The 14,676-nt window shown below is 43.2% G+C and overlaps 1 protein-coding gene across 3 annotated transcripts in view; it reads left to right on the top strand.

Annotated features, from left to right (window-relative positions):
- The window catches only part of RGS7 (regulator of G protein signaling 7), a 500,495-nt gene that overhangs the window by 438,639 nt on the left and 47,180 nt on the right, over nucleotides 1-14,676 (top strand). For all 3 annotated transcript variants that reach the window (XM_090031504.1, XM_090031503.1, XM_090031505.1), the window contains exon 10: nucleotides 14,081-14,155. In XM_090031504.1, the coding sequence (XP_089887630.1) occupies nucleotides 14,081-14,155 (75 nt within the window). The remainder of the gene's footprint in view (nucleotides 1-14,080; nucleotides 14,156-14,676) is intronic.

Raw genomic sequence — 14,676 nt, 5'->3', positions numbered from 1 at the left:
TAAAACTGCTGCCATAGAGATTTAGATTTGCTAATATTGGGACCAACTATCTATTAATTTTAAAAGTTTCAAACTGAATGCTATTTGGGGGAGGTGGGGAATTATGTCCAAGGTAAATGAAAGCACATAGGAAGCACTGGAAAAAATACATACATGATCATTTTCTTCAACAAAGCTAAACACTGAGTTTCAGGAACACTGAAGAGCCTAATATTAACTATATATGACAGACGTATATTTAATTTAATGTTCCTTTCATTCAACTGAAACTTTGTTTTCTACTGTTTATTTCTTAGTGGAAGCATACTTCAAATAGAACCTGCACAAAACCCATACTTTTTATACTTTATGGCATGTGTTGCAGCTCATTTGTTATTCACAGGGTTACGTGCAGTGTGACATAAAATAATCTACTTGTGTCATACTGCATAGGGAAAACTAATGTGCAGGAATGTCCAAGTACTGTATTGCTACCATTAGAGAACTGCTAACACTCCCATATCAGTCTGCTTCTGTTTCCAGATTATAAAATATGCAACTTGCATTGTTGGGCTAGGACTGACTTTAAACAACCCAAGAGCTCATGAGACTCATGAATCATTTGAATCTGTGTTGTGATGACATTATTAAAACTACAACAGAGGGAGATGTAATTTTTCATACAAGTTCATCCCACATTTCCTGAGTCACCTACTAATTAAGTAGTAAGCTGGAGGCCAAAGCTTAAAAGGACACCATTTCTGATGCTCATCTTCAAGTTGTCAGTTCAGAGAAAGGTGAAGGATTAATTAAATCAAATAATGTTGGTGCCAGAGAGGCATCTGTGCCGATTTGTAGTCACGCAAAAGCTGAAGGGACATAGAAGTAAAAATAAGATATGCATGGTATTCTTGTGACAAAAAGCAGTGGACAGAGATAAAACTTAGTAAGAATCACTCCCATTCCCCATCTCTCATTTATCAATGTTGAATCTGAAGAGCCACAAATCTCTTGTACAATTTAAATATACAATTTAAATAAGTACAATATTAGAATTTGGAGTCAAATGATAGCAATAGTGAGGATGATTAGTCCTTGGAGCCCAAGGCCAAATAACTGTGGTGTTAGGGACTTGCAGAGTTCTCCACTAGGTATTGGTCTACTGCCTGACTGCACCTAGTGTCTGCATATTGCATATAAGAACCACAGACAGGATGGTAAATTTCAAAATAATTGGATGATATTACTAAATCATCTCAGAAGGTGAGCAGCTCACCTTTCTTATAACTCACGTCACTGGCTTGACATGCACTGCGCTTACTCCGCTTGGTGAAAGTAGGTCCTAACATTACTGGAGTCAAGAGTTCACTGGGTCTAAATCTCTCCCTCCTGACTCCTAGTCAAAGCAAGCATCACATCCATAATCAGTCTCTCAATCACAAATACAACTGAGGGAAGTCAAGGCCGGAAACTGGGGTCAACAAATTTTAACCCTTTTTTAAAAGCTATGGCATTATAGGATATTGGAGAAGGCCACAGCCATGTGGTATTTATCAACTGTGGTGAAAACAACAGCTATAAATCATTTGATAGCATGGTTCAGATTACCCTAAGACCTTTGGCAGGGTCTGCAAAAAAAATTGAGCTGCCTATCATGATGCCCTAATAAAATCGGAGATCCCCAGATCATGATTTTCAAATCTCAATGGCTCAGCCCCCCTGAGCTCCTCCATAATTCACACCATTTGATAGCCTTGAGGTTTGTATACTTGCTAGACTTATTAGCTTGCAGTATTGTGTTTTTTGACAGTGTGGAGTTGTGACTCTGTGTGTGTGTGTGTGTGTTAACTTTGCAGCTTAACAGTTCTGCTTTAAAAAAAATAGGATCGCTCTATTACAACTTCTAGCTCATTTCTTACTTGAACATTTCTGCTAGTTTACTTGCAGGCTTATGACTGTTGATATCACAATTAAAGTTTCTAGGCAGTTTGGGAAGAACGGTCTCTGTAGCATTTCTTAGCAGCCTCATCTGAAGGTCAAATTAGGAGTTCTTACCTGTTTTCTTTAAGGTGTTTGTATGTTGAGGAATTTTAGTTTTCAGTCTTTTGGTGGATCCCTAAAGTTTATACATACATTTCTAATTAAGAAGCCTGCTTCCCCGGTATTTTAAAATGAAGTTTAAACAATTTACTTTTAAATTAGCACACTTGTTAAGTATCTAGGCTGTTCTCATCACCACGACCCTGATTCTCCAATCACTTGAAGGTATTTAACTTTACCACTATGAGTGCTACCATCCTGAGAAATCCCTGGGACTCCCTCTTATAGGGAATGTTTTTTTTCTTCCCCAGCATACCTATTTCTGTTTCTCAAACTGCTTTAAAACACAGCAAGAAGCACACGTGGGCTAATCTGGATGTGCCCATGGTGTTTACCAGGCTTGGAAGTTAGTATAGACAATTCATTCAATCCTGATGCTTTTCAGTTAAATATATTTTAGCAGTTTTTCCCTCTCTTGCAATAGAAATGGATCTGATAAAGGTACATTTCAAAATGAATTAACATCCAAATTATTGGACTGGATTTTCTATAATGGTCTAGGATTCAAGCTGCTTCAGTGAGCTCTGCATTCATGACTACTAATACCAAAACAAGGTACTTATTTAAAATACTTTATGAGACTTTTCAGTTAAAAGGAAGATAAACTTAATACTTCTTAAAATACTCATTACTGCTCTCCACATGGCTTTAGATGACATTGGATGTGGTCATAATCAGAGGTAACTGCAGGGAAGAAAACAGTAGTGTACAACCTCAGAATGGCTACTTGGTAAAGGAGAAGGACAGCAGGTGGTAAAGTTAAAGACCTTTAGTGACTGAAGGATAAACTTTGAATTGCAGCAGGTTTGTGTGTGCATTGTTTTATAATATCTATTTCCATTGGAACTCAGTCTCACATGGCTTTGGATAGATGCCACAAGTCTATGGATTACTAAAAACTAATTAGATTCAAAGTAAATTTGACATGTCCCTTTTTCTGTCTAAAATTTGCAAGGTATGAATGCTTATGGAAGAGATAAGGTTGCCTTAAAAATGTTTTGCATTAATTAATTTTCTTCCAAGGCTTTTTCTACTCTAAGATACACCACAACAAATATATTTTAACAGAATGCTTGCCATTAAAAAATGTTTAGTAACAAACTAGCTATTGGCCATTTAGCTGGTCAATAAGTTACATGCCAAAAACCTGAATCACTAAGTTGTTTTATTCAGGGCACTTAGGCCACTGACAGACATGACACTGCCCAGTCTAACTCATGATGCTTCACAGAAACATTTGGTGTTGGGTTGGGAGGGTTGGGGACTGAGCCCAGCCTATGCTGAATGGGTTTGCATAGGTTAGAACAACTCCACTCCACTCCAACCACCCCAGCCTGAGCTCCCACCACTTCCTTCTCCCCCCTTCACATCATGCTAACAGCACAAGGGGCAGGGCTAGGCTGCTCAGCCACCTAATTAGAAGTTAATGAAGATGCTTATATAATGAGGGTTAATTTGTCATATGACTCGGGATTTTTAAGGTACTCTGCAGCTGTGTACTTCTGTTAGGACATGGGTGTATAGTACTTGGAAGGGGCTAATTGCAAAACAAATATAATTTCTGTCTGTGTCCTTAGAGGGTGAAATTCCTACTATTTCTCACCAGTCAAACTGTGACACACCATATTATTTCTAATATTTACTATTGAAAGCATAGTGAATATGACAATTACTTACAAAAGAATTTCAACCTAGGCTACCTAGTAATGCTACATCAGCTATCTCTTGTTCCAAGCATAGGAAAAAGACTGTAGCTATCATGTTTTCCTAGATATCACTGTGTTTATAATGGCTAGTGAATGCTGACCATTGTCAGAACTAGAGGATAGAATATAATATTTTTAAAGGTATCCATAATTTTAATAAAATGTCTAAGAATAAGGTTGTGGTATTTACAATTGAATGACCTGTGCTTGTTAAATAAGATTAAGGGGGACTAGACATGTTTCTTCTTGGAATTACATCAAAATGCAGCTACTTACAACCTGCCAACAGTATAGGGAAAACAAAAGTGGTACTGCTACTTACTCATCCATCCTACCTCAGTCTCATTTCTGAAAGATATACACATCTTTCAAATTTACAGAGCTTATCCTTTCCCAATGGAATAGAATAATGTATGCAAGAACATTTTGTGCTACTCAATTTTCCTGTGTCACACCTTGCTGAAATAGTTCCAAAATCCTTGAAGTTTCTAACAATTTTTATATATATATATATATATATATATATATATATATATATATATATTGCAACTAGCCAATTGACAATCAAGAATGATGGGGGGTGATGGGGGGGAGCGGGGGCAGGGACAGAGCACCGCCGCCCACCACCCCATGCCACTGCTACCTCCCAGGAACAGGGGGTGGGGGGGATAGCTTGCATGAGGTAGGCACCACCACCACCCACTCTCCTGAGCTGTTCCCACTCCATGTCCAGCTCTGTGCCACCACAACCCCTGCTCCACATCTGGCTCCGAGCCTCCCCCTCCGCATCTGCCGCCGTGCCATTCTGTGTCTGGCCCCACACTTCCTCTCCCTCCCCCCCACTGCTCTGCACCCAGAGGTGGATCAATGTATACTTGGGCCCTGGGCAAACACAAAATTGGAGGCCCTTTCCCCCGACAGGAGCTAGGCTGCAGAGTGGGGCAGGGGCCCTTCTCCTCCTGGTGCTGGCATGGGAGGCTGAGGGGACCCTGCTGGGCTGGGGGTGGTGGAGTCACATGCCCACCTCTTCTTCCTGCTCCTTGTTCACCCTGTCCTGCTATGGCCATATATACACACACATAGACACATACACAGAGGCATGCATACAGATGGGTGTGCAGTACTCTCACTCACTCTCTGCACATGGAGAGACAGACACAAACACATTCTTCCTCCTGCTATGAACACACACAGGCATGCACACGCATGCATGCATGTACATACAGACACATGTATGCACGCATACACGGGTGCGCACTCACTCAGTGTCTGCACATGGACACAAACACACCTTCCCTGCCATGAACACAGACACATAAATGCAGACTCACACACATATACACACTGAAACATGCACACACACATAGAGACACACACACGCACACACAGACACACACACACACACACACACACACACAGGCGGGCATGCACTGTATTCACTCACTCTCTGCACACAGACACACAGACACAAACACACTCTCCCTCCTGCCATGAACAGATACATGCATGCACACCCACACATGCATGCATGCACATACACACAGTTGCATCCACGCACATGCAGACACATGCACACACACATGCAGACAGACACAAACTCTCACTCACTCTGCACATGGATACAGACACAAACACACTCTCCCTGCCATGAACACAGACACATGCATGCACACTCATCCATGCGCACACATACACACATGCATGCATGCATGCATGCACGCACACAAATAGGCGCACACACCATTCACTCACTCTCTGCAAATGGAGAGACACAAACACACTCTCCTGCAGTGAACAGACACATGTGTTGCACAAACAGCGGTTTGTTCCCTGGAGGCGCGCAGAGATCACAGACGCACAGACATCAGTCGGCACTTAAGGGTCTATTTGCTTGCAAGCAAAGGTCAGAGCAGAGCTAGATGCTCAGATCAACTCTGACCCTTGATTGTGTTTGCAAACGGCATTTATCTTCTCAAATCTCCTGGGCGTGTGCGCAGACACAGAAGTTCTTGCAGCTTACTTCCATTTCGTACAAACATACATGTAACTACATCATCACATACATCGCATGTATAGTATAATTAGTTATTTGAGTAGGGGGCAGAGAGGTAAATATGCAACAGCTAATTAAGCATGCTCAATACCACAAGAGTTCATCAACAGTTCATTCCCCAAGGCTATGCAGTTAAATTCCAGTTTCTGTAATCAGCATGTGAAAGAGTAAGGAGGATGAGGGAGAAACCTTGGGCAATGTTCTTTTCTTATCAAGAGCAAGATGCAAGCTGTGCAATTCTAACACATGCATGCACGTGTGCATGTGCACACAGAGGGACAAAAAGAATTTTGGCAGGGCTGAGCGTGCATGCATGTGTGCCCCTCCCACCCCCTGCCCTCCAGGCAGAAAAGTCTACAGGGGAGGTGGTCTGGGACCAGAGCAGAGCCGGGCCCAGGGCCCGTGCAACTGCCTGCCACCAAAGAGCCCGTGAAACTGTTGCTTCTAGCCCTGCACCGGCCCAGGCTGCCTCCCCGCACGCCCAGGGGAGCCCAAAGCCAGGGGCCAGAGTGGGAACAGCCTCAGCTACACCACTGGCCCGCCCTGCCCTCAGTTGTTCCTGGGAAGAGCCCAGCACAATCCAGTGGCTGCTGCACAGGTGTGGTGCCAGGAAGCCAAGGGTGGAAGAGGGCACATCACCCCTGATCTATGCACGGGGGCAAGGGCATCTGCAGTGGTGGGTCAGGCTCTGCCTGCTCCTTCCCTGCATACCTCACTGCTGCTGCTTTGGCAATGGTGTGGCTCCATGTGCCTTGCTGCCCAGCCCACCCAGCAGGGATGCACATGGCACCGTGCCGCTGTCAAAACCTGGAGTGAGGCATGCAGGCAGGGAGCAGACAGAGCCCAGCCCCAGCTGCAGCTGCCTTTGCACCATGCCCCCCCTGTGCGGGGCTCTGCCTGGGGACAACTCGGTGTGGAGCGGGGCGGGGGTCCCAGGGGCTTCCGCCTGGCAGTGCAGCTGAGGCTGGCCCTGCTCTGGCCTTTAATTCCAGGCCCCCCTGGGTGGTCCAGGGAGGCAGCCAGGGCCAGTGTAGGGATGGGGATGGCAGTTTTGTGTGGGCTGCCAGCACCGGGCAATGGCCCCAGGTGCAGGGGAAGGGGCTGCCACATGGGCACAGCAGGCTTCAATCCCTGCCTGCTCCTAGCTGCACTTTCCCCCTCCCTCCACAGACTTTCCCGCTTTGCGGGATGGGGCACACACACGCATCTCAGCCCCCACAATTTTTTTTCTCCCTCCACCTATGGGGCCCATGCCCACCCTCTCCCCCATCTGGTCCTGCTCCACCCCTTTCCCTGCTGCTCTGTGTCTGCCTGGCCCATATCAGCCTGCCTCCCCTCCTCCATCCACAGGCGACCCGAGGAGACTGGTGGTTCACATCGCGTTATCATGAGGACATCAAATAGTCCCCTCCTTTTCTTCCCTCCCTGCCCACCACCTCCCCCTCCCTGCTGGCTGTTCTGGGTGGCAGCCCTGCTGCTCCATGCCACCAAACTTCTTTAGCAGCAGCTCAAACTTGGGCCCGTGCAGCCCAGGCCACCCAGCCAATCGGCACCTGCCCTGCGGCACATGCACAGTTAGCCCAGAGCATTATGGACAGACAGACAGACAGACTATGGCTTTTATTATATTAGAATAGTATGAGATTTTTTATTAATCATTATATCTAAGCTGTTTATCCAATATCCATCCAATTCAGGGAGCCAAATCCATGCCTTGCATAACTGGGGAAAAATGTCTTTAACTTGAATAAGTGCATCCATTTAAATATTTTTTCCCTTGGATGAGTCCTTCGGTCCTTTACTATCAAGATGCCCTACTCAGTTTCATGTCTTGTGCACCTTGAGATAGGGCAAAAATAAAAAGTTAGATAAAAGGGGATAATTTGCTCTTAAATCTGTCACAGAAACTTGGCAGCAGTATTTGAAGATAGATCAAGGCCAAAGATCTGTCTTCAGTTATTTTCTTCCACTTACATGATTTCAGAAGGGTTATTGAAGTTTACCTGAGTGCAGAATTTTCTCCAGACAGCATGCTTGCCAGGTAGGAAATATGCAATACAGCTCACTCAAAGAGAAGACCATTCAAATCTTCCAGGAAATCTGTTTGGAAGCTCTTCAAAACAATGTTACTATACAAATGATTTACTACATGCTAAATGGTAAACCTGTTTGAGGAGCCTCTCATTCACAAAAGTTCAGTGGTCCCATAAAAAAAACCTCACGCAAGGGGACACAACAGGGTTTTAAGTCTATTCTGATACATGTGTAGTATGCTAATGAGGGCACATGAATAAAATCAAAATGTATCCAGCTTCCTACAAAGAATTTCAGTTATTCTAGGAAAAACCATAGGTGACATAACAGGTTTCAACAAGTGGCCATTGATAAGGTCTAGGTATAGACAGTCAAAAAGCTTGAGGCTGAATCAATCCAGTCTTTGCAGGTTACTCTAAGATTCAGAATTTAAACTGAAACAGAAGCAACCAGACTTTGACTCAAGAAATGCAGCCATGTGATTGAAGTGGTTCATGCCAGATGCCTGGGGGTGCTAGAGAATAGCTCTCTGGCTGTGTGTTCACTTCCTTTTCCTGATGCCCCTGAGGTCTCTAAGATTTGCAGTGCAGACTCAGAGCAGACAGCTCAGCCCAGCCCAGGGCTGTAAAGCATAATGGGATGCTGATGGACCACAGACTACACGTAGCAGGGCACAGGGGAGCATGTGCCTCCTCTGAGATTGGCTGCCACTGCCAGCTTCTGTGGGTGGTCACCACCACCCCCACCACCGACATGGCTGCTGGTGGCTGCAGGCAGGTCCCGCTTGCTGCCATGGTGTCCGCCAGTCACAAGAGACACCGGTTGTTCATGTGGGAGACTGAGAGGGATTTGAACCAGGAAGGGGACTGGGACAGGATTTTCATAAATCAGTTTGATCCAAATCACATAAGTCTGATACCAGGTTGATCCTAAACCAGTTTCAGCCATTTGGTTTATGTGGCCTGAACTTCTATTCTGTTACAGGTTTAAACCAGTTTCTGATCAGTTAAACCAGTTTGTATGTAACTTCTGTCCCTAGTCAAAAAGTCTGATAATCACTCCTAAGTAAAGACAGATGTCAACAGGAGTAACCAGAGGAGCATTAAATATCACTCTTAACTTTATATTCAACACTTTCTTAATAAATACAGAATAGATAAGAAATAAGGGTGAACTACTGGGCTAGAATTGAGGGCTTTGCAGGGACAAGTTGAAATTGCTAGGCAGTACTGTCTGTTATTCCTCCCTCCATTTCAGGCTGCCAGAGTGCTGATATCTTTCTTTTCTGCCTTCACCTTAGTACTGAAGCTTCCTGACAGGTATCTTCCTGCACCAACATTCAGCAGCTATTCCTTCTGCCGTGTACTTCACAGCTGCTACTCTGGCCTCTTTGCACAAAAGGAATCTTCTGTACAGCTTCAGTTTCTGCCTTGAATTTCATTTACTAGTGTCTCTCAATCCTACTGGAGCATTTTTGTTTATGTCTAGAGGGGATTTCAGGGGCAATATATTATAGCTGTGGAAATTCCTGTAATGAAATTTGAAACTAAGCAGTGCTTTCCATATATCAGGTGAATCCTGAAACTTGCTACAAACTTGAACCAAATTGTGAGCAAACCTGTAGAGATTAAACTAAAATTGATAGTCTTTAGAACAAAGCCTTCGCTGATTAGTTTTATGTAGTTTTCTCAATTTGCAAGTAGGCCCACATCACCCAACAGTGAAAAGAAAGAAAGATATATATATGTAAGACATACATATATATGACACGTGTGTGTGTGTATGTGTATATATATAGAGAGAGAGAGAGAGAGAGTGATCTTTCTTTCTTTTCAATGTTGGGTTGTGTGAATCTACTTGAAAATAGAGATTGAATTGCAAATTGCATGTGTGTATATGAAAAAATACGAATGTTGCCAATATTATATTATATTATATTATATGCCCACTGGTGACATCTTGCATTCAAAGAGATGTAGAAATTGTGGTTTGTACACTTTCTCTGCTTCCATCTGCATCTATATTTCTGGGATAGGTACACTACTTCTATATAAATTGATAGTACAATATACTACCCTAAAAAATTATGCCCTCATTTTAAATTGTCTGTCATGCAGTTTCATATGGTTGAAATTCCAGTTGTCATGGTAATATATGGCTAGATACAGGCATTATACTGGACTAAGTGATCAGAAATTGATCTAATTCTGTAACCGTACAGAAGTTCAACACACATCTACTGGTCTAAAAATAGCAGAACCTGGTCTAAGATAGACCTGGATCAATGTTCACTAAAAACTAATCAATTTAGATTGGTAAATCCAATTTCTATACCAGATCCCCTATCAATTAAATTTAAATTGCTTTTCTCCAGCATCCCAGTCTCGTTTGCAGCCCCCTGCAGCCCCCACCCCTGCCCCCTTTCAGGAAGGCATGCCAGCACTTGACCTTTATTCAGCTGTTCCAGCTGAGTGCCCAGGAGGCCCTGCTTCTGAGCTCTCCCAGATCTGAGCCAGCAGAGCCCCTCTCCCAGGTCCATCTTCTGCCTCTTGCCATCTGTCAGCCTCAGTGGGGAAAAGAGTTCTCTGTGTCCCCCAAAGGAGTTCTGGGACCTGGGCACCTGAGTCCCCAGACAGTGCCCCTGCACACCCTCAGAAAGCAGCCCACAATGTACACACAGATGACACTGAGCCCAGGAGAACCTCTGTGCTCAGGCACAGCCCTATGGAACTGGCCCTGGCTTCTGCACACCCAGTCAGGGACCCCATGCTCCTGTGCTCAGGCACAGCCCCACAGATCACCATCCTGGCTCCCACATATTACAGCTCAGTGGGCAGAGCTAGGCATCCTGCCACCCAGACCCCAGTGTAGACTCCCTCACAAGCAGGAGCCAGTGTGGGTGGCTAGCCTCTGGTGGGTCATGGTGGCAGGGGCATAACACTGGGACTGGGCCTTTGACCTCCATTGCATGGCCACTGCCGGCAGGTCCCTGAGCCATGCACAATGGGGTATTGCAAGGCTTTTAAGGCTAATAGCTACAGGGTCCCAGTGTACTAGGGTGGAGGAGGGGGAACTGAGCATCTCAGCTAGGGAAAGCAGGGTTGAGGGCATGTTTTTCCATGCCCAGCAGCCAGTCAGGGCTGGCTTGAGCACTTGGCTGCACTCAGCAGTCTCTGGCAGCCTTGGAAGCCCACAGGGCATGCTGGAAGCTGTGCAGGAATGCCCCCAACCTCATGGCCTCAATCACTGCAGGCAGCCTGCATGCCCTCACCACCAAAGGGTGAACATGTGATCTGTTTGCTCCTGATCTAACTTAGGCTGTTTACAGAAACCCGCGTACATTACATTTATTCCTCAGGTTTTTTGAACTTCTGTATTTGGTCTATAAGATGTTCTGAGTTAAAAGACTACAGTTTTTGCCTCTTCATGGGTACCCATTGTATTGTTTTCTTGGGTACTTAAGATACTGTCCTAGAGATATTTTCTCATACCTAGGTATTTTTATTCTTACCCTTCTGATGGTTACTTTTGCCCTTATCACTATGGAAGTCATTGGGTTAACTGATTTTGTGCCATGTTTCAAAACGCATAGATCCATGCTCATAGTATATAACCATAAAATCAGATCAGTATTAAATTTTAGAAATGCACTGAACATGTTTTAACAAGGACTTCAATTTAGTTTTAAAGCAGTTACTGAAGCTCATACCTGTTTCAGATGTGAAGAGTTTGTTATATTAAACCTTTTCTTTCTGTGTGTTTCATTTGGTATTATAGTGTTTAACAGCTGCCACTTATTATTTCAGGAAAAAAACAACAGAGGATCTGTATATACTTCCTAGAACTTCCTGTGCCAAAATAGTTTAGGAGTCCATCAAATCCTCTATCTTGTCTCCATACCTGGCTAGCGTTTAATGTTTTAAAAGAAGGCTTTATTCCTTGTAATGCATTTAATTGTGATATATTCTACTTTATAGCATCCAATACTTGTCTTATACTGCAAACTGCACTGCTTCCTGACCCCAATGTATTTCAGGGATACCTTGAAGCATGTTGATTAATGTTTCCCAGTATGCTGACTTCCTTCTCCTCTCATTCTGTATCTTTCTTTATAAATAGAAATCCCGCGCTCTAGTTTTGCCTACTAAAAACAGTGTGACACTTTCAGTATAAACTCATACTTAGGAAGGATTTATAATTTAGAAATGTCATTTCAGGCTTAGCCTGGAGCAACTGTTTTTCAACCCTTAAGTAAATGTGAAGGTTGCAAGAGAATAGAGCATTAAAATATAGACATGGATCAACATTAGTAGAGAGGGAAGGGTGAATTCCATTTTCAAGTACCACTTAGACTAGGTTAATTTGTTTGTTGTCTGTTTGCTCTTCTTAACCTTAAAATATGAGCACTGCCCAGTGGTTAGGCCAGAGCCTTTTTGTACACCTCACATCTAAATGGGATTCTGAAACTTAAAAATGTGCTCTCTGAGAAGTGTTCATTAGGTGCTGGAGTTAAATACAATTATAATCAGTAAGCCATTAAATATTTTATACTGTCTGATGAGATTCCCTTCCTTTCTCAGTTGTGTGGCTTTGTCTTCTGTGATATAATTTCATTGGCTCTCAAATGAGGGTCTTTAAGTCTAGACAAGTCCTTAATTTCTAAATTTAACAAGCAAGACATTTTCTCTGCTTGGAGTTTTCTGTGAAACAAAGATAGTCGTATTATTTGTTTCTTAGTTATGATTTTTCTGGTGTCATTGAAGTTAAACATCCGCAATCATCTTAGTGATCCAGTGCCTGCCTCTGTTATAAACTCCTTTTAGAAAGTTTTTGTGTTTGTCTATATATTGTTCACGGCCCTTTCAACGTGCAGAAATAGATTAAACTTACTTAAAGGGCATCCTGGGTGCAATAGAAGAATAGGTCTCTAAGCAAAGGACAAACAAAATGGTATTCAAAACTCAGATGATTAGTAAACTGAGACAGGAGACTGCTCATTGAAAAAGGACTTTAGGGCAGGTTTCAATATATTTTTTTCTGAAGGCATTGTTTTAGGAAAGACATCCAGTTCTGTCAGCATTTCCCCTGCTGTTTAAAGGCAGGCTATAAAACAGCAATACTCATGGCCCTGTATGCAGAACTAGTTTATATGTCTCTAGAGCAGAGGCGGGCAATTAATTTGGGTGCAGGGCTGCTTACTAAACTTTGGCAAGCCTTTGAGGGCCACATGACAGGCAGCCAGGGGCAGATAAATATTAATTTTCTAAATTTTTTAGGGGTGCTGTGGGCCGGATGGAATGGCCTGGCAGGCCGCATCCAGCCCATGGGCCGCATTTTGCCCACCCCTGCTCTACAGGCATCTATACTACAACATCCAAAGGTTTGTTTTAACATATGTTGTCATATAACATTATGATCTAATTATCTACGCTTCAGTTTTTGAACTCAGTTTTCTTACCTTAAGGCCCCCTCTACACATGAAAGTAAAGGCATGATGAGATCTTACGAGCGATTCATAAAATCATGCCCCTGCCAAGCCACAAATGCATCGCAGCAGGTATGATTTTGGGATTACACTTTAGATCCCATCGCACCTTACTGCTGGTGCAAGAAGAGCCCAATCCCAGGCTCCCCTGCAAAAAGAAGGTCCCACAGCTGGGAGCCTCCTCTACTGACAGGGCTCCCAGGCATGGAGGCACCCCATGCACCTCCATGATTGGGGAACCGCTGCCACTCTGATCTTCCAGCCATGGGGCACCCCATGTGCCCCCAGGTTTGAGACATCAGAGCAGGACTCTCAGCTTCAGCTGTGCCCAAGCTGAGAGTCCCACAGCTGAAGGGATTCTTAGTCCCAGCTGCATCATACACACAGCCAAAGCTGAAGGTCCTGCAGCTGCAGGACTCTCAGCACTGGCTACACATGAGACAGCAGCTGTGATCTCCCAGCCACAGGGGACTGCCTACGTGTGCAAATTAAAGATGGATAGAAACAAGCTATAAAGCCATTGCACTTTTTTGAGCAAAAACTTTTTAAGGTGTCATAGATAATTTGCACTGGTAGCCAGTGTATATTTATTGTGCAATTAACTATGTTATTGCTTAATAGATATATTAAAAATATATATACCACACCTAAATAATGATCTCTTGGCATAGTAATTATATGAAATGAATATGAATTTTTGTCTTAGATGTCATTTTTTTTCAGCCCGGCTGCGTAAATACGACTGAAGTGGATATAAAAAAGTCTTCAAGGATGAAAAATCCTCACAAAACAAGAAAGGTAAATGCTGAGTTTGGATAGAAAGCAGTATATCTCATCATTTGACATGTTCTTCAGTTCTTTTAATGAGTGAAAATATAAGCCCCCTTTTCTTTGCATTGTACTGATAAATCAAAATATTTCCTTGCCTCTTCATGCCTTTAAATGACAAATTACCAGGAAATGTATTAAAAAAATAAGGCATTGTTTTCTTTAGATTGCATTATAGCACTGTTTGTGGGCTATTTAAGGAGACTGAACATATGAATCTTATGCAGTTCACACATACAAAGCCTTAGAACAACTTTCCAACTTTTGTTTCAGTTCTCTAAACCAAAATATGTAACTACTATCCCAAGACCTTAAAAGATATGAAGAGAATAAGTTAAATGTGTTGCTTTCAGTGATTGAACACACATAGTTTATATTTACTATCCAAATTATAATGTTTTCTATGAAAAAAGGAAAATGGCTTAGAATTTTTGCTTGTAATATATATGTCAGAGCCCCAGTAACAACAGTGGGTTAATAATAACCCTGAA

The sequence above is a fragment of the Crocodylus siamensis genome, chromosome 1 (assembly GCF_052110815.1).
Source record: "Crocodylus siamensis isolate JL-2025a chromosome 1, ASM5211081v1, whole genome shotgun sequence".
Classification (NCBI taxonomy): Eukaryota; Metazoa; Chordata; order Crocodylia; family Crocodylidae; genus Crocodylus; species Crocodylus siamensis.
This window is presented reverse-complemented; position numbering and strand designations above follow the sequence as displayed.